The sequence below is a fragment of the Sturnira hondurensis genome, unplaced genomic scaffold (genome assembly GCF_014824575.4).
Source record: "Sturnira hondurensis isolate 20B ecotype Veracruz unplaced genomic scaffold, ASM1482457v3 Scaffold0003801, whole genome shotgun sequence".
Classification (NCBI taxonomy): domain Eukaryota; kingdom Metazoa; phylum Chordata; class Mammalia; order Chiroptera; family Phyllostomidae; genus Sturnira; species Sturnira hondurensis.
This window is the reverse complement of record NW_028076432.1, coordinates 3,558,707-3,586,194: the sequence shown is the minus strand read 5'-3', so window position 1 is coordinate 3,586,194 and position 27,488 is coordinate 3,558,707. Positions and strand designations below refer to the sequence as shown.

The 27,488-nt window shown below is 38.1% G+C and overlaps 1 protein-coding gene across 3 annotated transcripts in view; it reads left to right on the top strand.

Annotated features, from left to right (window-relative positions):
• The window catches only part of PRCP (prolylcarboxypeptidase), a 73,726-nt gene extending 48,542 nt beyond the window's left edge, over nt 1-25,184 (top strand). For all 3 annotated transcript variants that reach the window (XM_037042828.1, XM_037042827.1, XM_037042825.1), the window contains 6 exons: nt 2,745-2,926; nt 3,162-3,319; nt 4,011-4,183; nt 12,276-12,440; nt 14,395-14,582; nt 23,905-25,184. In XM_037042828.1, the coding sequence (XP_036898723.1) occupies nt 2,745-2,926; nt 3,162-3,319; nt 4,011-4,183; nt 12,276-12,440; nt 14,395-14,582; nt 23,905-24,121 (1,083 nt within the window). In that variant the 3' untranslated portion in view covers nt 24,122-25,184. The remainder of the gene's footprint in view (nt 1-2,744; nt 2,927-3,161; nt 3,320-4,010; nt 4,184-12,275; nt 12,441-14,394; nt 14,583-23,904) is intronic.
• The last annotated feature ends 2,304 nt before the right edge of the window (nt 25,185-27,488 follow it).

Sequence of the window (27,488 nt, the reverse complement as noted above, 5' to 3'; positions counted from 1 at the left end):
ATTACACACTTAAATAATCCTATTTACCACTAGGAAATATATGAGAGCTCAAATGTTTGTTTAATAAGGTGTTTTTAGTCAATTAAGGACAATCTCTATGATTCAATGAGGCCAGCTGGCCACTTAGATTCCCTTTTGGCCTTTCCCGTTCTTACAAGGAGCTTGGGCCTTGGCCATAGACTCTACACCTAATAAACCAGGACACCGTTTCCTCAGCTGCGTTGTTCTGGTGATATCCTTGTGCTCTGGCTATGTGATTTTGTCATCTACACTGTTATTTACTTAATGCTTTCCCTTAAGCAGTTCACTTTTCAGCCTTAGCACTACCTTAACAAAGGCTTTATATAATATTCCTGTGATTTACACCTAATAAACTGGCACACTTTTCCTCAACTGAGTCATTCTGGTAATATCCTTGTGCTTCTGGCTATATGATTTTGCCATCTGTACTATTATTTACATAATATTTTTCTTTAAACAGCTCACTTTATAAACTTAGCACTACCTTAAGGGTTTCATATACTGGTTATTTTTTCTAAATTATGTTAAAACACATGAAATTAAAAATGTATAGTACCCAAGAACATTATACATACCACCAGTATACATATACCGTATTTTTGGGAAACTCTGAGTTAGAAGATCTTGGGGGTCAATTATTTTTCTCAGCTGCCTGTTTTAAAATTTTTGAAATTTTTGTTCTCTAAGGCTTTACTATCTTGTATTATAAATAAATGAAAGTTTCTTATTTTGTAAATGAAAAGGAGAACAACTTGTTGATATTTGTTGGGCTGTATGGGAAAATCTATTGTTTAACTCATTATTTTGCATAATTATCTGATTAGGGGAGCTGATAAGTCCTGAAGCCATTGGGAAGTAGTCAGCTTATGGCAGATACAAACATAACCTCCTGTCTTAGGTCCCTATGCTTCATACTTTGTTAATAAAATGGAGCTAAGAGCTCTCTGTGATAAACTTCTTCTCTTTGTGTACTAACAAATTCATCAGTCACCTGGGAGATATTACAAATATTTTGCCAGAATTGGAAAAAATGTTCACTCAAGAATACAAGTGCTGTGAAAACAAAGTGAGGAGTAGTGACAGACAGTGAGAAGGGAGGTAAGAACTCAGAAGGCGGAAGGCGTAGCTGACACACAGAGGAATGATGGGAACTGTGTGATCCAATGTGACAAATGATGGGAGGAGTCAAACAGAGTGGTGAGACCAAAGCATGCCAAATAGGGGTAGCCCAGTAGAGGTATGCGGCCATAGCAGTTATCAATTAGTGTGTACCTATTTCCTCACACCATGGCGGCTTAAAACAACAGTTGACATTTATTATCTCATAGGAATTAAGAGTGACTCAGCCAGGTGGTTTTATTTCAGGGGGTCATGTGAAATTAAGATGTCAGCTGGTGGTGCAGTCATCCAAAGGCTTGCCTGGGGCAGGAGGTCCCTCTCCTCTCATGGAGGGTCCACGTAAGTGACAGACTGGTACTGGACATTAGCAAGAGGCTTCAGCTTGTCTCCCCCTGGGTTTCTAAAAAGGCCTGCTTAAGGAGCCTCTTAATGTGGTAACCAACTTCCCTCAAAGTTGACAATGGGAAGAGCAAGGTGAAACTACTGTGCTTTTTAGGACCTAAAATTGGAAGTCACAAAGCATTTCTGTCACATTCTGTTTGTTAGAAGCAATAAGTATAGCCCAAGTTTAAAAATAGAGGAATTAGGCTTCACCGTTTAAAGGGAGATTCCTCATTAGTCTTCCTAGCTTAGCAAGATTCCTCATTAGTCTTCCTAGCTTAGCAAGACTCAGTTTGAGCTTCACCTCCCTACCCTGCAGTGGGAAAATTGCCCCTGGGCAGAGACCTAGGTGATCATGGAACTTACTTTATGAGTGTCCTCTGAGCTCTCTGTGTCTCGTGTTGCTGTTTTATAATGCCTGAAAATAGTTGCTCCACAGGTTTTTTTTTTAAGATTTTATTTATTTATTTTTAGGGAGAGGGGAAGGGAAGGAGAAAGGGAGACAAACATCAATTTGTGGTTGCCTCTTGCCTGCACCCAGGCATGTGCCCTGACTGGGAAGCAAATCAGTGACCCTTTGGTTCACAGGCCCTCATTCAGTCCCCTGAACTAAAAAAAACTAGCCAGGGCTGTTTATTTTCTTTCTTTGTTTTTACTCTAATTTTATACTTGTTTACAATAGTCATCCTAATTTGTTTCAGTTGTTGGTATATCAGACAGTAATTTTTCTGGTAGAGTGAATTTTATTTTTGCTAGTGATTCTTACTTCAATTTTCCATAGGATGTAGCTTACCTTTGCCTGTGTGTTAGCCATTTTAAATGTTTGCAGATTTGAAATAGAAGTTATAATATAGCAGTTGTCTGTTAAGCTTAACATTGTATCCCGTTACATCTGCTGTTATATGTTATTTACAGTTTGTTGTTTTTATAACCTCAACAAGGTCTTTGGTAAATAGCATTTAGTAGAAATTATATCTGAATGCAAAATACATTATGTCCTTTTCACAAATCTAAAATCGCTTTAAATCAGCATTGCTGTGGCTTTGAACAGACATTTTAACTCAATTAGCTAGAAATTCTATTTGGAGAAAATTTATATGAATTTGGCTTTTTTCTGGATCTACACTATGCCTAAGATGCTATTATGTGCACACTCATACCTATGTTCTTTGTTACTTTTTGTTGTTGTTGTTCTTTGTTATTTATTTATTTATTTATTTTAGGATTCCAGACACTTGAATTTTCTGACATCAGAACAAGCTCTGGCTGATTTTGGAGAGTTAATTAAACACTTGAAAAGGACAATCCCAGGAGTTGAAAATCAACCTGTCATTGCCCTGGGGGGCTCTTACGGTGGCATGCTTGCAGCCTGGTTCAGGATGAAGTATCCTCACGTGGTGATTGGGTAAATGCATTTATGTTGAACACGAGAACTTCTAAATGGTTGTCAAGGCAAACCTACAGATTTATTTTAAAAACACATTCTGTACTAGCATACTGAGATTTCTAGTTTCTATCTCATTAACAGCTATTAATTATTTTATCATCATTTTTTTCAATATCAGTGTCAATTTTAAAACTTGATTTTGAATAGTTACATTTTTTTCCCTTTTCTCTTTCCGTGTTTTATTACCATTTAGAGCTCTTGCAGCCTCTGCCCCTATCTGGCAATTTGAGGATATAGTACCTTGTGGTGTATTTATGGAAATTGTAACTACAGATTTTAGGAAAAGTGGCCCAAATTGTTCCGAGAGCATCCGCAGTTCCTGGGATGCCATTAATCGACTCACAAGAACGGGTGAGCTTTAATTAAGAGAATGGAATCATGATTTTTTTCAGTCTTTCACTTGTCAAATTCAGTATTTCCTACTTTTTCTATAAATGTTTTATTTGAGTATGACACGCATATTTAAATACAACACTCAGAAAAGTACACAAATCAAAATGCATAGTTTGATGAATTTTCACAAAGGAAATGTGTAGTCTAATCACTATCTAGTCAAGAAGTCCCCTTGTGCCCTATTTACTCACTCATTTCCCAGGCTAATCACTATCTTGACTTCTAAAACCATCAATTAATTATACTTGCTGTTGATTTTTTAGTCATTGAAATTGTGTACTATGTAATTTTGTGTCTGCTGTCTTTTGCTCAATGCGTATTTGTCAGAAACATCCATTTTTTTTAATTCAGTTGTAGTTTGTGCCTTCAAATTGGTTGCTTTACAGTGTTTTATTTATTTATTTATTTCAATAGTATGTATAAAACAGGGAATAATTCAGAATATAAATTCTGGTAAGCTCTATGAGGATAGGCAGCTTATCTATCAAGGATTATCCAGTTGTTCTAAAAATGTCTTACTGATGTTGAAAAAGTATTCTTGGAGAAATGGTATAAAAGATTGAATTTTCTAAAATATCAGGTGAAGAATCTGTGAAAGCTTATGTTGCACAGTGATTTTTAGATGTCAACGTTGTGATTTTATTCTCAGGTACTGGCTTGCATTGGCTTTCTCAAGCCCTTCACTTATGTACTCCGTTAACAAATTCTCAGGATGTTCAGCGCTTGAAAGAGTGGATCTCTGAAACCTGGGTTAATCTGGCAATGGTGGACTACCCTTACAAGTCTGACTTTTTACAGCCTTTGCCTGCGTGGCCAATCAAGGTAACAGAAAAATGTTTTTTAATCACTTTTAATAACATACTTTTCATTTTTGTGTGCAAGAATTTTGTGCCTTTCAACATCAGATGAATCCCACTGACAAAGAATTAGTCAAATCTAGGAAGGAATCTTGACTTCTAACCCTATCTGGTTACTCAACCTTGGACATGTTACCTGCCTTTTCCAAATCTCAGTTATTTATTTATTTATTTATTAAAATTTTTATTTTTATTTAATTCTTGTTCAAGTACAGTTTTCTGTCTTATATTCCCAGCCCTGCCCTGCCCAGTGCTCCCCACCTCCCTCCCATTTCCGTCCCCCACCTTAGTTATTGTCCATGTGTCCTTTATACTTGTTCATGTGAATGCATCCCCTTTTCCCCTGTGATTCTCTCCCCTCTCTCCTCTGGACCCTGTCAGCCTGTTCCATATTTGAGTGTCATTGGTCATATTTTGCTTGCTTGTTTGTTTTGTTGTTTAGATTCCTGTTAATGGTGATATCATATGGTATTTGTCTTTCACTGCCTGGCTTATTTCACTCAGTATAATGCTTTCCAGTTCCATCCATGATGTTGCAAAGGGTAGGAGCTCCTTCTTCCTTTCTGCAGCATAGAATTCCATTGTGTAAATGTACCATAGCTTTTTGATCCAGTCACTTACCGATGGGCATCTAGGTTGCTTCCAACCCTTGGCTATCGTAATTTGTGCTGCTATGAACATCGGGGTGCATAGGTTCTTTTGGATTGGTGCTTCAGGGTTCTTAGGATGTACTCCTAATAGTGGAATTGCTGGTTCAAAAGGCACATTCATTTTTAGTTTTCTTAGAAAATTCCATACTGTTTTTCATAGTGGTTGTACCAGCCTGCAATCCCACCAACAGTGAACTAGGGTCCCCTTTTCCCCACAACCTCTCCAGCACTTGTTGTTTGTTTCTTTGTTTATGATAGCCATTCTGACTGGTGTAAAGTGGTATCTCATTGTGGTTTTAATTTGCATCTCTCTGATAGCTAGCTGTATCGAGCTTCTTTTCATGTGTCTCTGGATCCTCTGTATGTCCTCCTTGGAGAATTGTCTGTTCAAGTCCTTTCCCCATTTTTTAATTGAGTTGCTCGTCTTCTTTGAGTGGAGTCAAGTGAGTTCTTTGTATATTTTGGAGATTAAACCTTTTCCTGAGGTATCATTGGCAAATATGTTTTCCCAAGCTGTTGCTTCTCTTTTTATCTTGATACTATTTTCCTTAGCCATGCAGACGCTTTTAATTTTGATGAGATCTCATTTGTTTATTCTTTCCTTTAATGTCCCTTGCTCTAGGGGACATATCAGTAAAAATCTTGCTGCGTGGAATATCTGAGATTTTCCTGCCAATGTTCTCCTCTAGTGCTTTAATGTTTCCCGGCTTATATTTAAGTCTTTTATCCACCTTGAATTTATTTTGGTGTATGTTGTAAGTTGGTGCTCGAGTTTCATTTTTTTGCATGTGGCTGTCCAATTCTCCCAACACCATTTGTTGAAAAGGCTATCTTTACTCCATTTTATGTTACTGTCCCCTTTGTCGAATATTAATTGACTGTAGAGATTTGGATTTATTTCTGGGCTCTCTGTTCTATTCCATTGATCTATGTGCCTGTTTTTATGCCAATACCAGGCTATTTTGATTACAGTGGCCTTGTAATACAATTTGATATCAGGTATTGTGATCCCTCCTACTTTGTTCTTCTTTCTCAAAATTGTAGCTGCTATTTGGGGTCATTTATGGTTCCATATAAATTTTTGAAGTGTTAGTGTTCTATGTCTGTGAAATATGCCATTGGTAATTTAATGGGTCTTGCACTGAATCTGTAAATTGCTTTGGGTAGGTAGTATGGACATTTTGATGATGTTAATTCTTCCAATCCATGAACATGGTATATGTTTCCATTTGTTTGTGTCTTATATGGACAAGTCCTGTGCTATGCCCTTTGTACATATAAGTCCTCTGGCTTCTACATTTCCTATACTATTCTTAACCTCCCCCTATTTTCTACCTGCCATTTATTTTTATTCCCTGTACCTTTTCCCCCATTCTCCCCTCTTCCTCTCCCCCTTGATAACCCTCCATGTGATCTCCATTTCTGACTTCTGTTCCTATTCTAGTTGTTTGCTTAGTTTGTTTTTGTTTGGTTTGGTTTTTTCTTTAGGTTTGGTTGTTAATGATTGTGAATTTGTTGTCATTTTACTGTTCATATTTTTTATCTTCTTTTTCTTAGATAAATCCCTTTAACATTTCATATAATAAGGGTTTGGTGATGATTGGACTCCTTTAATTTGACCTTATTTGGGAAGCACTTTGTCTGCCCTTCCATTCTAAATGATACTTTGCTGGATAGAGTAATCTTGGATGTAGGTCCTTGCCCTTCATGACTTGGAATACTTCTTTCCAGCCCTTTCTTGCCCACAAGCTTTCTTTGACGAAATCAGCTGATAGTCTTATGGGCACTCCTTTGCAGGTAACTGTCTCCTTTTCTCTTGCTGCTTTTAAGATTCTCTTCTTATCTTTAATCTTGAGCAGTGTAATTATGATGTGCCTTGTTGTGTGCTTCTTTGGGTCCAACCTCTTTGGGACTCTCTGAGCTTGCTGGACTTCCTAGAAGTCTATTTCCTTTGCCAGATTGGGAAAGTTTTCTTTAATTATGTTTTCAAACAAGTTTTCAATGTCTTGCTCTTCCTCTTCTATTTCTGGTACTCCTATAATTTGGATGTTGGAACGTTTAAAGATGTCCTGGAGGTTCCTAGGCCTGTCCTCAGTTTTTTGAAATCTTGTTTCTTCATTCTGTTCTGGTTGAATGTTTATTTCTTCCTTTTGTTCCAAACCAGTTTGAGACCCAGTTTTCTTTCCGGCACTGTTGGTTCCCTGTGCATTTTCCGTTATTTCACTTTCCATAGCCTTCACTTTTTCCTCTATTTTGTGACTATACTCACCCATTTCTGTGAGCATCCTGATTACCAGTGCTTTGAATTGTGCATCTGATAGGTTGGTTACTTCTTCATCACTTAGTTGTATTTTTTCTGGAGCTTTGATCTGTTCTTTCATTTGGGCCATTTTTTTTTTTGTCTTGGTGTGCCTGTTATGTAGTGAGGGGCAGAGCCTTAGGTACTCACCAGGTGGGTCATGCCACATTGCTGGTTGTGTTGCTGTATGTGAGGAAGGGTTCTGAGAGGGAACAATGCCCCTTCCTTAGCTCTTGGCCAGCTTTTAGTCTCTTCCCTCACTACCCACAAACAAATTGGACCCTTCTGGTCCTGATTCCCATATGGGCGGGTTTGTATGTGTTCTAGGACCCTGTGGTTCTTTCCAACAAACTTTCCTGTGAGGCTTGGAGTTTCTCCCATAGCACAACCCCCAGTCAGAGGTTTTGAGGCTTTATTTTCCCGTGTTGGAATACTGGTTGCACAGTCTGTCTCACTCCCCAGTTGTTTCTCCCGGTTTATCTGCAAGTGAATGTGGGACTGCCCAACCCAGTCCTTTAGCCACTACCTTGCCACTCATCCTCTCAACCCTGGCTGCTCGTCTTGACCCTCTATTGGTCTGGATTAATGTTTCTTCTTTTAACTCCTTGGTTGTTAGACTCATATACAGTTTGATTTTCTGTTAGTTCTGGTTGTTTTTTGTTTTCAAATTGGTTGTTGTCTTTTTGTTTGTGCAATGAGGCAAAAGTATATATGCCCATGCCTCCATCTTGGCCAGAAGTTGCAGTATTTCTATACTCTGAAAAACCACAATTACTAAAATGGACATCTAATGCTGTTTTTTAGTTTTTCATGAATGTTTACTTTTGTTCTGAGAATTAGAAAGTGATTTAGAAATAGAAAGTGATATGTTCATTTCATGCTATTCTTGAGTCTCACATTAATGTTTTACAGTTCTCTTTTTACTATATAGCATAATAAAAAGTTTTATTATTTTATAGTGCCACAGAATTCTTTCTAAGTTTTTACCTAAAAAAATAAACGTAGAAAAATACAAAGACTATGTAAAAATAAAACAAATTTATTTAAAAATTAAGCATGATAATAGTCACAGGAATGTAAATATAGCATAGGAAATATAGTCAATAGCATAGAATACACCTATGTATGGTGCCAGGTGGGTACTAGACTTACAGAGGAATTCACTTCCTAAGTTTGTAACCACTATGCTGAATACCTGAAACTAATATAAAATCGGTTTTTATGAGTGTTGAATGTAATGGGAAAATAAAAATAAATGTCATTAAGCATGAGATTTCAGGTATATTTAGGCACTGTTTGTATTGTTATTTGTCTCATAACCTGTAACTTCAAAGTTGAGTATGTGTAGTGTACTGGTTTAGGAATGGAAGCATCACAGGGGGTCTTATTTGAATCCCAGCTCTTCCACTTTGTGGCTGTGTGGCTTTGGGCAGATCTTTTAAGCACTGTGTATTTTAATTTACTCATCTGAAAAATGGGAATCATAGTAATTGTAATGCTTATTAGGGTCATTAAGAGAATTTAATAGGACCAGGTGTATACTAAGCACTGAATCAGTGCTTACCTGTTGTTATCATATATCTGGCAGAGAGATTGTTTGTTTTATCAGGACTTCGTGGCCAAAGTCTGGGTTTAAAACCTATACTCACAGTTTTTAAATTCTAAGCTTCTTTCTTCCTGTGTGAAATGGGGACTGTCATTGTGTTTCTCCCTGCATCACTGTAGGGAAAGTACCTGACTTCAGGGAACATTCAATAGTTGTACTAGCAGCCTCAACTTCAGCTGTCCACGTGTAATTGAATTTATGGCCTTAAGCAATACCTTATTGTAGAAATTGTTGAAAAGACGCTGTTAGTGTCCACACAATAAATAGAAATATAGTACAGGGGCTACTTTCATGTTGAGTATTTTGGGTGGAAGTGGTTGGCAGGGACTCTTCTTGTTGTCTGATTAGATCACGGTCTCCAAGTAAACAATCAACTGACTGAGTGCTTGCCCTCAAAAGTGGGTAATGTCTGCAAATTATCAGGCTTAAGTTGAAGTATTATATGACTTTAGACTAAATATGCCAATATTTGACTGTTTGACTTATAAGCATGGCAATTTCATAGGATTCAACATAGCATTTACATAAGTTTTATTTATCCTACAGATCTTTTTTAAATTTATTTTATTTATTTATCTTTGGAGAGGAAGGGAAGGAAAGAAGGAGAGAAATATCAATGTATGGTTGCCTCTCATGAGTCCCCTGCTGGGAACTGGCCTGCCAGCCAGGCATGTGCCCTGACTGGGAATCGAGCTGCGATTGTGTGGTTTGCAGGCCTGTGCTCAATCCACTGAGCTACACCAGCCAGGGCTTATCCTACAGATCTTTAATAAAAGTATATGAATATCTCTTTTTTAATTACTAGCCTTTGAATAAATATGGGAGTAGTGCTGAGGTTTTGTTGGTATGACCTCAGCATTTTTTGGAAAGATTTATTTACTCTTTGCTAACAAAATTGTTATGGAAATGCTTAGAGAAATGTAGAGATTGTGTTTTCCATGCCAGAGGATGATACTTGGATTTAGAGTCTCTGAGTTAGGAAGGAACTTTTGAAACACCTACAGTAATAAAATTTTCTTAGTAAATTTGCAAATAATTTTTACATGATATTTTTCTGGATTCTACCTAGTATATTGGTAGAATTATAAATGGGTACTTCCTTTCTTTAAGGTACTTTTTAAAATGTTTTGTCTTGCATGCTATTAGAGTTGTGCCAGATTTTCTCCCTTCTCTCCCCTCTACCCAGCCCTGCCTCTGAAAGGCAATTCGATGAGATGTTGCAAAGGCCTTAAAATTTTTATTTCCTTTGAGCCAATATTTTTGCTAAGAATTTATTTCAAGAAAACAGTTTAGGATAATTGTAAACATTTAGCCTTAAGTATATTTATTGTAGTCTTACTTGTAATAATGAAAGATTGAGAATGATACCAATGACCAATTATAGGGTTTCTTCATCTATTCTTCAACTCCCTATCCTGATTGCTCCCCCCTGGATTTTCTCATGCTGCTCAGTGTCCTTCTTAAAATGTGGTGGTCAGAACTGGACCCAGAATTCCAAGGGTGCTGTGACCTCACAGAGGAGAGTGGGTCCAGGATTGCCTTTAATCTGGACATGGAATTTCTGTCATCAGAGGCAAAGTTTTTCAGTGTCATCTTCTTTCTCTTTGTATAATTGGGGCTGCCAAAACCCAAGTATTGTCAACGGTGCTGGTCCCCAGCCATGCTTGTATCTTTTAAGGAGTGACAGTAACTGCTATTTTCAGATGCTATTCATGGGATCTCCTTTTTTCTTTGCCTGACAGAGGTGCCGAGAGGGGATCTGATGCCAACATGTGAGTCACACTCACTTGCTACTGTTCTTTTCCAGAGTTTGAGGCCATTTGTTGCTGCAAGTCAGCACCCTCTTACCCAGCTCGCATCGTCTCCCTGTCTTATCTCCCATGCTGTGCTTGAACATAATGCTCTTCTCTGCATCCACGCGCCTACTGTGTGGTTTTGTGCTGTGTTTTGAAAGAGCTGAATCCACATACAGGACAGGTGTCCACATACAGGACACAATGATGATCATCTGTTGGAAATAGTTAATTTGATAAATTCTGTGATTGATTCTTGATTTCCCTATTTTCTTAGATATTTATAATTGGCATATTCTTAGGGCCAGGTTTTCTGAGAAATGTGCCATGGTATTAGGTATCTTTTATCTTACCATTCTCTAATTGTTTTAGACTTGGTAGGTTCATGAAACTCTCAGTTTAGCGCAATTCTGTTTTTCTATGTGCACCCTAAACCCTGGTGTGTGGCCTCAGAGTTAGTTTTTTAAAGTAAAGAATATTTAGTTATTTGAACATTTTAATTTCTGATTTTTTTCACACTCAATATTTCTAAAAACTTATTAGAATTAATGCATACTCCATCTTCCTTTTGGAAAGTCACATTGTAGTTGAGCATGTTAAAGGCTCTTAGGATCCTGCAGCCCAGAAAGCTGTTTACATTTGCTAATATATTTCCTGAAATTGACTATGAAACAAATCTTTTTTTCCCCACACAAAATATCATTTAAAATTATATGGAAATACACATTTGGGGAGAGGCATATAACTTTTTCTGTGCTGCCTTTTCTCTGTCTTCCCAAGTTTCCCTTTTTTCCAGGATAGTGTTGCTGGAAGCTGGTCCTAGTAGATATCTTGTTGAGTAAGTGGTGAGGAGGTCGTTCTGGAATCAAACAAGTGCTGTACAGCATTACAGTGCCTCTGAGAGAAATAGGCACAGGGCATATAGTACAGGCATACAGAAGGGAATGATTTACTTCTCCCTAACTTGAGGGCGTAGGCAGTGATGGCCTCATGGGGGAGATGATACATGAGCTGAGTATTGTGGAAGGTGAGGTGGTGTTTGCCAGGCATTAGTGGAGTGGGAGAGTGGGAAAAGGGCGTTTCAGGTGAGCGAAGGCAAAGATGAGAGAAAGAGCTTGGTGGACTAGAAATGAGGCAGCAAAAGCTGCAGGAAATGAAGCTAGAGTGGCAGGGGGCACTTTGCATGTTACCCAAGTAACTTTGGTTTTGTTTTAGTTTGGGGCGTAATTTAAAAGGTCTACTCATTTTTTAAAAAATAAAACCTTTTTTTAATTTTAAAGATTTTTTATTTATTTATCTTTAGAGAGGAAGGGGAGGAGAGAAGGAGAGAAGTATCAATGTATGGTTGCCTCTCATGAGTCCCCTGCTGGGAACTGGCCTGCCAGCCAGGCATGTGCCCTGACTGGGAATCGAACTGCAATCGTGTGGTTTGCAGGCCCACGCTCAATCCACTGAGCTACACCAGCCAGGGCTAAAAGGTCTACTCGTTTATAAAGGGATAAATGAAGTACCTCATTTATCCCTTTTTATACTCCAAATGAAGTACCTCATTTATCCCTTTTTATACTCCAAACAGAGAAATTGTCAAGTAGTGCAAGTTGAATGCTCAAGATTGTTTTATGATCAAAGTCCTATGTCTTTTTTGTTTTATTACATGATAATTTTATATTTCTCTTCTGATTACCTCCTTTCTTTCTGTGAAATGACAGGTGGTATGCCAGTATTTGCAAAATCCCCATGTATCGGATACACAGTTGCTGCAGAATATTTTTCAAGCTCTGAGTGTATATTACAATTATTCAGGCCAGGCGAGATGCCTGAATATGTCAGAGATAGCGACTAGTAGTCTGGGAACCCTGGGCTGGAGCTATCAGGTGAGTGTGTATAGTTTCCCCAAGGGGTACTTACTTTCTCTGATATGATTCTGTTGTAACAGAGAATCCACAAAATTTTGTCACTTAACCTGAATCTCAATTTGGCCTCACTCAGAGATCATGGATAAATTTCCTCATTCATTCTTACATGTATTTAATCATCATCAAATATATTCTGAGTACTTACCAGTGGTCAGTCACCTTTCTAGGTTCCAAGGATAAAAAGATAAATAAGATATGATCTTACCATCACATATAGCTTGTTGAAAAAGAAGTGTACCTAATAGTACAATAGATCTTGATAAGTTTTATAAAGGAAGTATTTTATGGACACATATGAGGTCTGTCCAGAAAAAAACCAGCCCTTGTTAATGTAATGAGTGGTTTGCATGACATCAATATAACCTGGCAGCCAAGGAGAGGGGACTGGCATGCGCATGTGTGAACAGTGGTGACTTCACTGTACTAGTCAGTGGGGGCAGTAGATGCCACTTGTAGGGAACTGGTTTCTTTCAGTGTGGCAAGTGTGACTCAGCTCTGTACAGAAAACCTACAGAAGCAAAATGGTGGGCAGGAGCCAGACCTTTAAACTGAGTTTTCCCATGGGAATCAGGCCTAAAAAATGCTTACAGACTGTTATGGCTTGCTCTTGCTAAAACTCCATTACCGTGGTCTAAACCAACAAATGTGTATTGTCTATCTTCAAGGTAATATCCAAAGCCTGTGTGAATTTTCCCAAGGACAGAGCTAATCAGCTTGCTGCCATCCCTCTCTGCATGTTATTTTCATTTCCTTGATTGTACCTAAAATGTAGACAATAATATTCTATGTAATAGATAATAAATCTTTCTCTGATGTAAGGCCTGAGGAAAACAATAAAGGCCTGTCTAGGCAAGGGTCAAGGCACTCTCCTCTTGAGGGAGTGGCCGAGGCATTCATAGGCACTCTCCCCTTGAGAAAGTAGCTATGCCATTCCTTTTTGCTCCACAGGATTGTTGTCGCCTGTGCATTTATTCTTGTCACCCACAACAGGTGTACTCTGCTGGCCAGGGTCTGCCATAGCCACTGAGTGAGATGTTATGTGTACTGTGAAGCTGTCGCTTTTAAAATAACTGAGCGAGCAGAGCAGTGAATCTGCATCAGTTTTTGTGTTAAGCTTGAACATTCCTCTGTGGAAGTTAGTTGATAATTCAAAAGTCTGCAGCTATGGGCAACTGGTGATTGGCAGTTTTGTCATGACAGTATGCTCATGCATCATGCCTTGTGCAGAGTTTTTTTGTGAAACATCAAATAACCCAGGTGACTCAGTCCCTGCACAGCCCATATTTGGCACCCTACAACTTCTGGCTTTTCCCCAAACTAAAATCACCTTTGGAGGGGAAGAGATTTCAGACCATCAGTGAGATTCAGAAAAATACAACAAGACAGCTGACAGCATTTGGGAGAACTGTGTGATATACCAAGGTAACTACTTTGAAGGAGACTGAGGTGTCATTGTCCAATGTACAGTGTTTCTTGTATCTTGTATCTTTTTCAAGAAATCTCTCTGCTTTTCATATAACATGGCTAGATGCCTTCTGGGCAGACCTCATAAAAGAAGGGGAGCCTAACTTGACTGTCTGTGCAGCTTTGTTTCTTATCTGTACAATGAGAATAATAAAAATAAGAATAGTTTCCTCCCAGAGTTGTTTTGAGGATTCAGTATAAGAGATGTGAAAGAAAGCGGTTTATAAGGAAGGAATATATAGTTATAACTTCTGTGACTTCTCAACCAAGCCTTCCCAGGAGCAATGAGAGGTGGTATGGGGTAGAGCTAACAGACAGGAGCTCTGAGGCCTGACTGCCTGACATCCAACCCTGACTTTGCTGCTTACTAGCTGTATGACCTTGGACAAGTTATTCAACTTCTTTGTGCCTTTATTTTTCACTAGATTCTTGTGGTTTGCTTCCTCAGGCCTGCACAGAAATGGTTATGCCCTTTTGTACAAATGGGGTTGATGACATGTTTGAACCTCACTCCTGGGACTTGAAGGAATTTTCAGATGATTGTTTTAAACAGTGGGGTGTGAAACCAAGGCCCTCCTGGATCACTACGGTGTATGGAGGCAAAAACATCAGTTCCCATACAAATATCATTTTCAGGTGAGTTTTTTTAAATTTTTATTTTTATTTAATTCTTGTTCAAGTATAGTTTTCTGTCTTATATTCCCAACCCTGCCCCCCCCCCCTAGTTCAAGTGAGTTTTTATTGGTCCAGAGAAAAACTTTGCTTGATAGAGATACTTGTAGAATAGCTGAGAAAACAGGACCAGGAAAAATGTTGGACAATAAACAATATAGAATACACATAGTGGCATCCTGTTTTCCTATTCTTTGAAAAATAGAGGATGCTGAGAAGAGATATGATTTTATACTCTGTTACTAACATGCTTAAAGGATTAAAAACAATACAGCAACAGATTTAAAATATTTTTAAAAACTCCCGAGCACAAAATGAAACATCATCTAGTCTCAATTTGTCTTACTTTTTTTTATGTTTAACAATTTGTCTTACTTTTGTTGCTGTTGTTATTAATGGTAATAAAAACTTTTTAGTATTTATTCAACAAACACTCTTGAAGTTCCCAACCTTTTCTATTTTAGGCACTATGTGAGTTACTTTAAATACATTATCTAAAATTGAACCTCACAATAATCCTGTGAAGTAGTTAAATAAAAAAATAACCATTTTTTATTTAACTGAAGAGGAAAGTGAGGGTCACTGTGTTCAGTCACTGGCCAAAATTCATCCAGCTTTGTTTTAGTTACTAATAAAGCCAGATTTCAACCTTGGTCAGTTTGACCATAAAAATCCTGTTTGTTCTCCTATGTTACACTGCTCCTAGAGAGACATGTTTGGCTTTGGTTCATATCAGAGTTACATGAGCAGACTCTATGTGTGTCTGATTGTGACTTCAATATTTCCATGTTTTACCTTGTACAGTAGGTTGTCAGCTATTAAGAATAGCAATCCTTAAGACTAGCTGTAAGGGTTGTCAGCTAGTTGCTATTCTTAATCAAAAAACTTACCAAATCTATATGGAAAGAGTAGAGAGATACCCTTACATAGATCTTAACCTGGAGCTATTGTTTAAATTGTATTGAATACATGTCATTCTTTGACAAGCTCTTAGAGACAAGAATTAAAACTGCCTTGGGGATGTGCTCAATAGCGCTGAAGAGTTGGGAGTGCCGTTCTGACAGAAGGATCAGAAGGATCGAAGTCTGGGTCTAGGCCCATAGCAGGGCCCACTTTGCAGTTTCTTTGACTGGGTTGGTGCTGTTTTCTCACCCAATGGGGTGCCTACCCAAAGTAAAAGTAGGAACACTTTAATGGAAAACTTAAAGATTTATTGTTTAATTTCCTTAAATTGAGTCCCTTGTTTTCAATAGGATTTTTGACAACTGTAGTCTTCAGCTCAGCCTGAAAAAAGTGACAGTTGAAAAAATAAGTCCATTTACAATTTTAAGGAAACTATGCCAAATTTGGGTGTTTGAGATTAGGGAAACATGAAAGGACCAAGAGGACTTTAAAAAGTTTAAATACAAACCTTGTGTCTCCAAGCTCATCTTTGTTCCTCGCAGGAGGAAGCACTTTTGTCTAGTTCTTGTTTTCCTTTAAGAGCTAATCTCTATGTGGTATTTATATGGAATGTTCTAGTATGCTGACATTTTAAGCTCATCCTTCCTTGCTTTGACCTCATAAAGCTGAAGTTCAAGTTGAATTATAATGTGCAGTCTTTAAATCCTTGAAGACTTTAATATGTGAGTTTTGGTTAAATACAGTGTCCCTTTTAAATTGGATTCAGCCATTACGGGTATTTATTTTAGTTATCCACCTGACCTCTTACTTTCCTCAGGCCATCAAAATAACAATAATCATCATCATCACTGGGAGGGGGACAGATTTTGGGACAAAATTTGGGGAATAAAACTGAAGCGTATAGGTTGAAATTATAGCTCATTGTTAAAAACTTTTAGTTTGCTATAAGAAAGGACTTTTTAACAGAGCTGTGCCGAGGGAGAATGAGTTGACTTAAATAAAATTACCTAAGTTCTCTTTGATCCTCAGTTTTCTCTTCTGAAAAAAATGAGAATAATAATACCATGTACCCTGTAAAGTTGTGGTGCTTAAAGGAGTTAACCTAGTGAAGTACTCATCCCCGAACTGTCAGATATATAGGCTCAAAAATATTTATTGAATGAATAAATGGAAGTACACTCTCTGGCACTTTACATTGAAGCCACAGGAAACTGTTTATTTGTCCCTGAATGTCTTTTTCCTTCTTTTTTTTCTTTTTAAGACACAGGCGTCCTCCAGAAAACCCTCCCTGACTCCCTCAGGGAGGTTAGTTTTCTGCACCGGCTTAGCTCCTAGGGCCTGTGACTGTCACCAGCACTCTGTGTGGAAATTATCTGTCTGTGTTTCTGTCTACCCCCAGGAGATTGTGGACTTCTTTTTTTTTAAGATTTTATCCATTTATTTTTAGAGGGGAAGGGAAGGAGAGAGGGAGAGAAATATCAATGTATGGTTGTCTGTCTTGTGTCACCCGCTGGGAACTGGCCTGCAACCCAGGCATGTGCCCTGACTGGGGATCGAACCGCGATTGTCTGGTTTGCAGGCCCGTGCTCAATCCACTGAGCTACACCAGCCAGGGTGAGATTGTGGACTTCTTAATGTCAGGGGCAGTCTCAATCATCTCTGTACCTTTAGCACCCGCTACAGTTACTGGCACATATTGAATGTACCATAAATGTGTTGGTAAAAATGAGGAATGAAATACCAAGCTCGGGAAGGCTTCAGAGGCACTTGAAAGGTTAAATAAAGATGTGAAGATGCTGGTTAATCCACTTCTGCACTGGCAAGTCTACTTTTTAAAAAGAAATCTTGTTTTATATGTTGCTCAGTGAAAACTCCAATGCCAATTTTTTAAGTTACTTAAAAATTCACAATTCTGTTTTTCTGAAGAAAGCACTTTTCCAAAGTAAGGAGCAGCCTCAGGTGTCTCTGTGCTGGTAATGGCTACCAGCTAAAAAACATTTCTGGTTGTTGAGTGAGAAAATGTCCAATGTGAAAATATCTTTATGTTCATGCTTCCCTCTCTCCCACAAACGCATGACTGCTTTTCTGATTGGGAAGTTCAGTCTGTAATTGGAGATTTGCCAGTTAAGAGCTTGGGCTTTGCAGTCAGAGAGACCAGGATGCTGTTCTGCTTCTTCACTGAGTAAGCTGCATGGCCTCAGGCAGATTGCCTAGTTATTTAAGTTAGAAATCATGACTACCTGACAGAGGCATTTCAGGGAGTGTCTAGACTATTATGGAAGGAAGCACCATGAAGGCAGAGATTCTCTGTCTGTTCACTGCTGAATGCCCTGTGCCCAGTCAGTGCCTGGTACAGAGTAGGCACTCGGTAAACATTTGTTGAATGAATGAGGATTGAAAAACAGTAGCTATTAACATAGGGTTGGCCAAAAAGTCTGCTTAGTATTTTCCATAAAATAGAAGACACATTTTTCATTTTCTTTATTTTTTTATTACCAATAACTTTATTGATCTGGATACTGTGAGTATGTTGGCTATCTCTTGCTATTGGCTTCCAGTGGGTAGAGGCCAGGGGTGCTGCCAAACATCTTCCAATGCATAAGACTGTCCCACAGCAAACAATTATTTGACCAAAATGTCAGTAGTGGCAATAAAAATGTCAGTAGTGGCAAGAAACTGTGCAAAAGACTTTTGACGTGTTCGATCAGTCACAGCAACTTCATATGCTTCACAAATCTTTTTCTGCATTTCAGTTGTATTTTTACCTTTCTTGAAATAATAAGGCATATATGCCGAAAAGGTTGCTTCAGTCTTCAATATTAAAATTGCTATGCAAAAATGCACCCATTTTGATATGGTTTTTATAAAATGCATAGTGATATGACAGCTGTCACAATACAGTCTAATAAAATTGTTTTGAATGAAGTTAAAGACAAACTAAACAAACTTTTTGACCAATCCAATACTTCCAGAATACTTCCCAAAAATTTTAGCATTTTTAAAATTTCATAGTGGTTTTGGTGGGAGGATTAATTTTTTCCCCCAACCCCAATTGGTAAGAAATTATGTTACCCCAGTGGTCATTCTCTGATATTTAAATATAACTCTGAAAGGTAATTCCAGAGAAGATGATTAGTTTAACATCATTTTTCAGGCAAATTAATTGTTGTCAGCAGTTAAGTGAGGCTCATTGTTGGGAAATTTATCCAGGCATCTATTGGGTTGGCCAAAAAGTTCATTATGTTTTTCCATACAATGCTTTGATGCGGACCCTGGCTGACAGGATCCATTTGTTGTGGCTGTGAGAGACAAATTCACACAGACTACAGAAGTTCTGTGGAGAAAAAGGGACAGCATAGCCGCTCTCTAAGTGAGAGAGGGCCCCAACCCCTGCTTTGGCAGGCTTTTATTGCTTTTCTATGTACCTTACATCAAGGATGGTCCTCATTTACCTGTGCATACACAGGTTTCCTGTCAGTGATTACCTGTAACAGGTAACAAAGGAAAGAATGTTGCTAATTACTTCAAAGAGAAGGAGGTTTCAGATCAAGGGGAAAAGTGGTTGAATTGGTTACAGTCCATACTTAGGAGGTTTAGCAACAGACTTTAGGAAGTTGCTTTAGAGATATGCAGTAAACATTTTCTGCCTCAATCCAGGGTGGGGGGTTTTTAGCAAAAGCAAGTCTCATAGCAGCGTAGGTACAATGCAGGCCTGATCCTCTATGGGAGAACCTATCTATATCTGTGGGCGTGGGTCCTGTGTACCAGACCTCCCTCCCCACTGGCTTTTCTGAGTGGGGACTGGGCTACATTTCCCATGCCACGAGGAATGGTTCCCTATAGGTCTTAGTTGTCTTGAACTTTATTCGAAACAATTTTGTTAGATTGTTTTGTGATAGCAGTCATATCACCATGCATTTTTAAAAAACATCAAAATTGGTGAATTAAAATTTTTTTTAAGATTTTATTTATTTATCTTTAGAGGGGAAGGGAAGGAGAGAGGGAGGAAATATCAATGTATGGTTGGCTATCGTGTGTCCCCTGCTGGGAACTGGCCTGCAACCCAGGCATGTGCCCTGACTGGAAATCGAACCTCGATCCTTTGGTTTGCAGACCCGCGTTCAATCCACTGAGCTACACCAGCCAGGGCCAAAATTGGTGAATTTTTGTGCAGCCATTTTAATATTGAAGATGGAAGAAGATATGCAACACTTTTGGCATATCTTGATTTATAATTTCAAGAAAGGTAAAAATGCAACTGAAGTGCAGAAAAAGATTTGTGAAGCATATGAAGGTGTTGTGACTAATTGAATGTGTCAAAGTGTTTTGTGAAGCTTCTTGTCACTATTGACATTTTGGCCAAAATAATTCTTTGTTGTGAGCTATCTTATGCATTGGGAGATGTTCAGCAGCACTCCTGGTTCCTACCCACTAGAAGCCAATAGGGGGAGAATGCCGACATACTCAAAATATCCAAATCAATGAAGTTATTGGTGAAAATGAAAAATGTGTCTTTTATTTTATGGAAGAAACTAAATGGGCTTTTTTGAACAACCCAATAGATTTTCTCATGAAAGCCATTATTAGTAGTTTCTTTTTGTAAATTTCCCAGTGACTTCTTTAGCTTTCACTGGTCTAGGACCAAGAAATTCAAGCTCATGTACATCTTAGGTGTCTCAGCAACACCAAACACTGTTGCTAAGTCAGTAAAGTGATTCAGACAACCTTTTATATCAAACACAGTTTACCTTGTGGCTGTTAGGTGGCTTTTTTGTTTTGCAAATAATGGATTTTCCAGTCAGGTTGGTCCTTTCAAATTTGAATAAAGCTATTTGTTCACTTAAGAGAATCCAAACTAAAGTTTACTCTTTAGTTTAAGAGTAAACTAAACCCCCTTTTTAGTTTACTTTAAAAATACTCTATATCTGGTGGTGGAAAACAAAGGGTTGTTTTTTGCATGTGAATTTTTCCTTTTGTTTTTAATAAAATCAAAAAGCACATTTTTGGATTAGCTTTTTTTTAGAATAATGCTATTAATCACAATTAATTATTTTTTAAAAGAAAAGTGAGGTGAAAATTTGTGGTGGGAATTTAAAATTGCTTTTCAAACACACATATATTTAAAGTAACTAAATGCATATTTTCCATTAAATTTGCTAAATTGATTGCATTAGTTTTCTTTTTTCCTTCTTATTTCTTTTTCTTTTTTCTTTTTCCCCCCTGTATCTTTTACCCCATACTCTCCCCCCTCCCCCTCCTCTTTAATAATCCTCCATGTGACCTCTGTTTTTGTGAATCTGTTCCTGTTCTAGTTGTTTGCTCAGTTTGTTTTTGTTTTTTTAGGTTTAGTTGTTGATAGTTGTGAGTTTTCTGTCATTTTACTGTTCATATTTTTTATTTTCTTCTTTTTCTTAGATAAGTCCCTTTAACCATTTTATATCATTAAGGTCTTGGGGATGATGAACTTACCCAGCCTTACCTTATCTTGGAAGTACTTTATTTGCCCTTCCATTCTAAATGAGAGCTCTGTTGAATAGAGTAATCTCGGATGTAGGTCCTTGCCTTTCATGACTTTGAGGTCACGCATGAATTTGGGTCTGCCAGCCAGCACCATGCCGTGGGTTCTCTCCACCTCAGCTGCCCATCTCCACCCCTCCTCCGAGTTTGGATGAATGTTTCTTCTTTAACTCCTTGGTTGTTGACCTTACATATAGTTTGATTTTCTGGCAGTTCTGGTTGTTTTTTGTTTTTAAATTGGTTGTGCAAGAAAGTAAAGCATATCAACCTATGCCTCCATCTTGGCCAGAAGTTGGAAGAACGAATACTGTTAAAATGTCAATACTCCACAAACTGATCCAAAGATTCAGCATACTCTCTACCAAAATCCCAGGTGTTTTTTTTTAAAGAAATTGACAGATTCATTTTAAAATGTATGTAAAAATGCAATGGACCCAGAATAGCCATTTGCAGAACTCATATTTCCTGGTTTTGAACTTACATTTCCTGGTTTCAAACTTGTCATAAAGCCAACATAACAAGTATGCTTGCACCTTTCTAGTCCCTCTCTGTACACTCCAGGTGCATTATCTTTTACCCTTCTGTCTCCTAAGTTTTAAGGGCCCCTTCTTTTGCTTCTGTAACTGTTTCTAATCCCGTTTCTCCACAGCTCACTACTTCTACCTCTGTGACTTTCTAAATAAGCTTTCTCTATAAAAAATTAAAACATATAGCTACCATAATCGACACAGTGTTATACTGGCATAAAGATAGATAGATAGATTAGTGGAAGAGAGTTGACAGTCCAGAACTCAACCTTTATATGTATGGCCAATTAATTTGCAGACAAGAATGCTGATATAGATATGTGATATAGATATAGATATATGATATCTATTCTTTCATTGGGGAAAGAATAGATTTTTCAAGAAATGATGCTGGGAAAACTGGATATGCCATGCAAAACAATGAAGTTAGATTCCTATATTATACCATACAAAAAACTAACTCAAAATGGATTAGATGATTTCATTGATAACCCATTTTAAAGTAGGGCAGGAATATGAATAGACATATTTTCAAATATACACAGTCCAATCAACTCATGAAAAAATGCTGAATACTGTAAGTAATTTGGGAAATGCAAATCAGAGCAACAATAAGATTCATTTCATACCCACATAAGCTGTAATTTGGATGGTAAAAAAGGTGAATGGGAATATAGTCAATACTATTGTGATAAGTTTGCATCATGACATTACTACAATTAGTGGGGTGATCACATTGAAAGTTATAAAAATGTTGAATCACTATACTGTACACCTGAAACTAATATACCTAATATAATATTATATACCAGCTATACTTAAATTAAAAATGTAAAATCAAAAAGACTTATAACATGTGTTGGCAAGAATATAGAGAAATTGGAACACTTGTGTGTTCCTAGTGGAAAATGTAAAATGACTCAGCCACTTTGGAAAACAGCTCGGCAGCTTTTCACAAGGTTAAGTTACCATATATACTGAAACTCCATTTTTAGGTATATACCGAAGAAAAATGAAAACATGCACCCATGCAAAAACTTGCATATGAATGTTCATAGGAGCACTGTGCATAGTAGAAATAAGTGGAAATAATGCAAATGTACATCTCATGATTGGATAAATAAAATGTGGCATATTCATACAGTGGAATATTATTTGTCATAAAAAGGAATAATGTGCTGATACATACTACAACTTGGATGAAACCTGGAAAACATTATGCCAAAGTGAAAGGAGCCTGTTGTCTCAAAAGACCACCTATTGTATAATTCCATTTATATGAAATGTCCAGAATGGGGCAATCTGTAGAGATGAAAAGTAGATCAGTGGTTGTGTGGGTCTGAGAGTGAGGAATTACGGGGAGGGAAACTGGGATTATTGGCTACCAGTGAAAATGCATTTCTTTAGAGGATGATGAAAATGTTCTAAAATTATGGTAATGGTTGCAAAACTATTAATGTACAAAAACCATTGAATTGTACATTTTAAGTGAGGGAATTTTGCAGTGAAATATATCTCAATAAAGCTCTTAAATATTATTAGGGATGCTCTCTGTAATTGTGTTGCATTTTTACTCAGCTAAACTAAATAGCCTGTTTCAGTGACTGATCCTGTTGAGATCATTCTGAAATGTGTTGTATGTACCAGCAAGACTAATAACCTAACAGCATGTCCTTAATTTTAAAGCCACTGTAAAATGGGGATCTTTGAGTAATGACCGCACTTTCTGATTCCAATTTGGAGGAATTTTTTCAGTTTTATACCCTATTTCCCCAAGTACTCTACTACAAGGGATGTATTGTGTGAAAAAGGAAGGTTTTTTAATAGCTAAGAGATAATTAGCTTTTTAATATATGAAAGTTTTTTCTTTATCTCTTTGATAGCTGGTCCTAGGAAGGAGGACACTGGCATTAACAGAGGGACTGCTACGTGCCTGACACTTGTGCTTATTAAATACAACATGTACCACCTAGTTTAATCCAGGCAACAGCCCTGTGAGGTTGGCCTGGTTATCTCTGTGTTTCAGAGGAGGAAGGTCCTCTGGCTTTTGAGTGATGAAGCTGGGATTGAAATTTAGGTTTCTAAATTCCAATCTTTGGTACAATCTGGACTGATTTATCGGGCACCACCTTTACTCCTTGGTCCTGTTTCTAGTAGTTGTTTGCAGAAAAATTTACTGGTGTGAATAACCTTCCTATATGACAGATTAGGCCCCCAGATCAAATCCCCAGGTTGCAAGCTTGTAATTTTAGCTGTTATACATAAAATAGGTTTCTTCTGTCTTATCTGGATATAAATACAAAAATTTAACAATCCTATTTTTTCTTTCCCTCACTTAGCAATGGTGACCTAGACCCCTGGTCAGGAGGTGGAGTAACCAAGAACATCACAGACACCTTGGTTGCCATCACTATCCCGGAAGGGGCCCATCACCTAGATCTTCGAGCCAACAATGCCTTTGATCCCAAGACTCTGCTATTAGCCCGCTCCTTGGAAGTTAAATACATGAAGCAGTGGATCAGAGATTTCTATGCCAGTCTGAGAAAGACACGCTGAGAAACTTTTGATCATTTTCAGTTTCTTCTTTTATGTTCATTCCACCCACATTCTCATTCACTTTGGTTTTCTACACAAATTACTTTCCCTTGTTTATCACTGGCTTTGCTGGAGCGAAGGCTGAGACAGAAGAGAGGGTGATGGTGGTGACAGCAGCCAGAAGGCAAGGTCCTTGCCTTCTTTGCACCACTTCCGGGGAGAATCTCTGTGGCCGCTTTCCCTTCCTGCCAGGGCCCTCATAACTGCAGCAGGGTCCCTGCCTTTCACAAGAGAGGAAGTCTGTTCCTTTGTTTCTCTGCAAGCAGGGATTTCTCTTTGTTTTCAGACAGAAGTGTCTTTGTCCCATTTGTCACTCCCCACCCTTGTCCTCCCGAAGTGAAAAGCAGAAGGTAGGTAAAGATGATGTGATTGCAGCAGAAAGGAAGGATGTCTGATGCCAACCAGGAAAAAGGAGCCATTTCTTTTGTCCTTGATTTAATGTCTTGGAACTGTGCTGTAAATAAAGAGTAGGGTGGCACCTTGTCCCTTGTCCTGCTCCTGCAGCTCACTCCAGCTGTTGGGATCGCTGTGTGCACTGGGCTTGGCTGGTTTTGGAAAGTCCTTTAATTTTCTGTCTTTTACTTGGCAGCTTTTCTTAGTTCTGGGATGTTTGCCACTGTGGGACTCCAGTGAGAAATCAGGCCTCTTTTTGCTCCATTTCTCTTTGTTTCTAAGGTCAGTTTTGTGGTAATTTGGTTACATTTTGTCAGTTTGGGAAAATGAGTCTGTTTTGCTTTTCCTTTTACATCAGAGCAGGCTTTTATATGCTGTGGTCACTGAAGATACTTTCATAAGAAGCCATTAAAAATTGATGAATCAACTATTCAAAAAGTAGACTGTAGTTATGTCTAACTTTGTTTTTTAAATTTTATTTCCTGGTGGTTGCTGCTGCTGCCATTGAAGCCAGAAGTGTCAGGACGTTAAGAGGCAGGTGCAGGAGAACTTTCTGTGTGGCTCCAAAAGGCAAGCTAGTTCACGCAGGCAGCGTACTTGACATTAATAAATGACCGAGCCGTTGCTGTTTCCAAAGGGTTGGCTTCTTTCAAGCAGTTCTTACACTGAAACCTTTCTTCAGAAGAGATTTTCTAGGATAACAAATCGGGTTGGATCCAAACCTTTCAGGGGCACAGAGAGAGATTCTACTCTGCTGAAAGGTTTTCCCCCTTGTTTCTTTTTATTTTCTCTCAACATTTTTTCACCTTGTCTTTCTGCTTTTAAAAAAATTGTACCTTGATTTTGATCATTACTAGAGCACTTTAAAAATGCATATATAAAGTTAATTCTTAAAGTTAAGAGACTGAACTATTTCCCTTATTTTCCTTGGCATCTGGGAGGCACAGAAAAATCTTTGTCTGGTTTCAGAAGCCTCCAGTTCTCATTGTAATGAGTTGTCCATCAAAGCATTTGGTCACTATTTTCATTTCAACATCAGAGAAAAATCTGCTGAGGTGGGAATTTAAGCATCAAAACAATACTAGTTCCTAGTTTTTATTCATCATCAACTAAGAAGTTATATAACACAGGGTTTATGGGCTTAATGGAAATTCTTACTATTTATTTTAGGCTATTATTGATTTGGGGTATTTCCCGTAAAGATTTTACATGTTTAAAAGCATTAAAATAATTTGCCACTTCATTTAATATTAATTATTTGGATGAATTGCATTTTGTGAAGAGAATAACTGCCAAAAGAGACAATTTTCCCACAAATATAATTTGGCTTTATGTTTTCCTTTATGCACTATTTATGATCGATGGCAACCTTAATTAAATGTAGCTTAATTATAGCATGCTGCAATTTAGTTTTAAATTGAAAAATAATTAGAACATCAAATAAACCTATTTAAAATATCTCTGTAATAGATGATGCTTTTGAAAGACCAGAAGAGACAAAGAGATTTGAGGTGGTTTTTATCTTCTGTTTTTTTACTTGAACTACTTAGAGTCAATGGATAAAACTAAGGAAAACTGGGGATCTTTCTTAAGAGTTCTGTAGAGCCAAGAGATTATCCAGAGGAGCCAGCGTGTTGTCTAGCATATTAGAGAGTGAAGACACCCTGGGTGCCCAGGCCAATCCATCATTTGTAGGTGGATGGCACTGATAGGAACAGAGAGATGGAACACGGTGTAAGGCCTCAGCTTATTTTTGACAGAACTGGGCCATGAATTCAGGTTTATTTGTTGTTGGGTTTTTTTTTTTCATTTTATTGGCATAGCTTAATCTTTGGTAGAAGAAACAACCTCACCAAACCAGCTTAAGCAAAAGAGGGAACTTACTGAAACTGCAGGGTTAGCCCCAGGACTTGGGTAACCAGGGGTCATGAGTCAATGCAACTGGGGTCTGGAAAGTCACTAAAAGTCCAGACTGCTATTTCTCTTTCTCTCGCCTTGAACAGAGGTCCCCAGTTGTCAGCCTGTGGGGGAGATTTGTTTCTGAGATGTTTGTAGCTTGGCTGGCAGTCTAATGTCTGCATGTGCATCACAGTTACCTAAAGGGCTCATTAAAGCATGGATTGCTGAGCCCCACCCCAGAGTTTGTAATAAATAAATCTTAGGATGGCCCTTGGGAAGTTGTGTCTAACAATTTCGCAGGTGATGCTGGGTGATGACAGTTTGAAAACTTCTAGTTGAAAGAATTCTGAATTTCATTTTCTTCAGACAGGGCATGTCCCTTTAGTTCACCTCACTCCTGTTGTCCTGCCTGACCCCATTTGAGTCTGGAAGCCCTGCCTAGCATTTCTCTTCCCGTTGCTGCTTCATTCTGTCTGGAGACCAATTTTCTCTTCTTTGCTTGTTCAGGGCCCATGATGACTTCCCAGCATGGTGTCACCAGGCCCCAGAGGCAGCACCTCAGAAGCCCAGAACTTTCAGATGGTTAGTGGGAGGACAATATCATAAAGACATGGTGTCAGAGGTTCGCTGTTTGGGGTGAAAGGTGGGGCAGTTCAGGCAACTCAGTGTGTATCTATCACACAGCATTTCTGGGATCACATGTGTCTAACGAAATGCCAAAGACTCATATATTAGAAAGTTCTATAGTTAAGCAAATTTGGAAAATAAAGGGTTAAACAAAGTTGATTAGTACATTTTTTTAAAAAAAATGTACATTTAAAAAAATGTACATTAAAAAAACTGTAAATATGAATTATAACTCTTCAAAATGCAAATCAGGAATTCAACTTTTCTGCAGCTAGAGAAAGGGGAAGAAAGAGAGATAGAGATGGGGGAGACAGAGAAACATTACTTTATTGTTCCACTTATTTATTCACTCACTGGTTGTCCTGATCAGAGATACAACCTGCAACCTTGGCATATGGGGATGAAACTC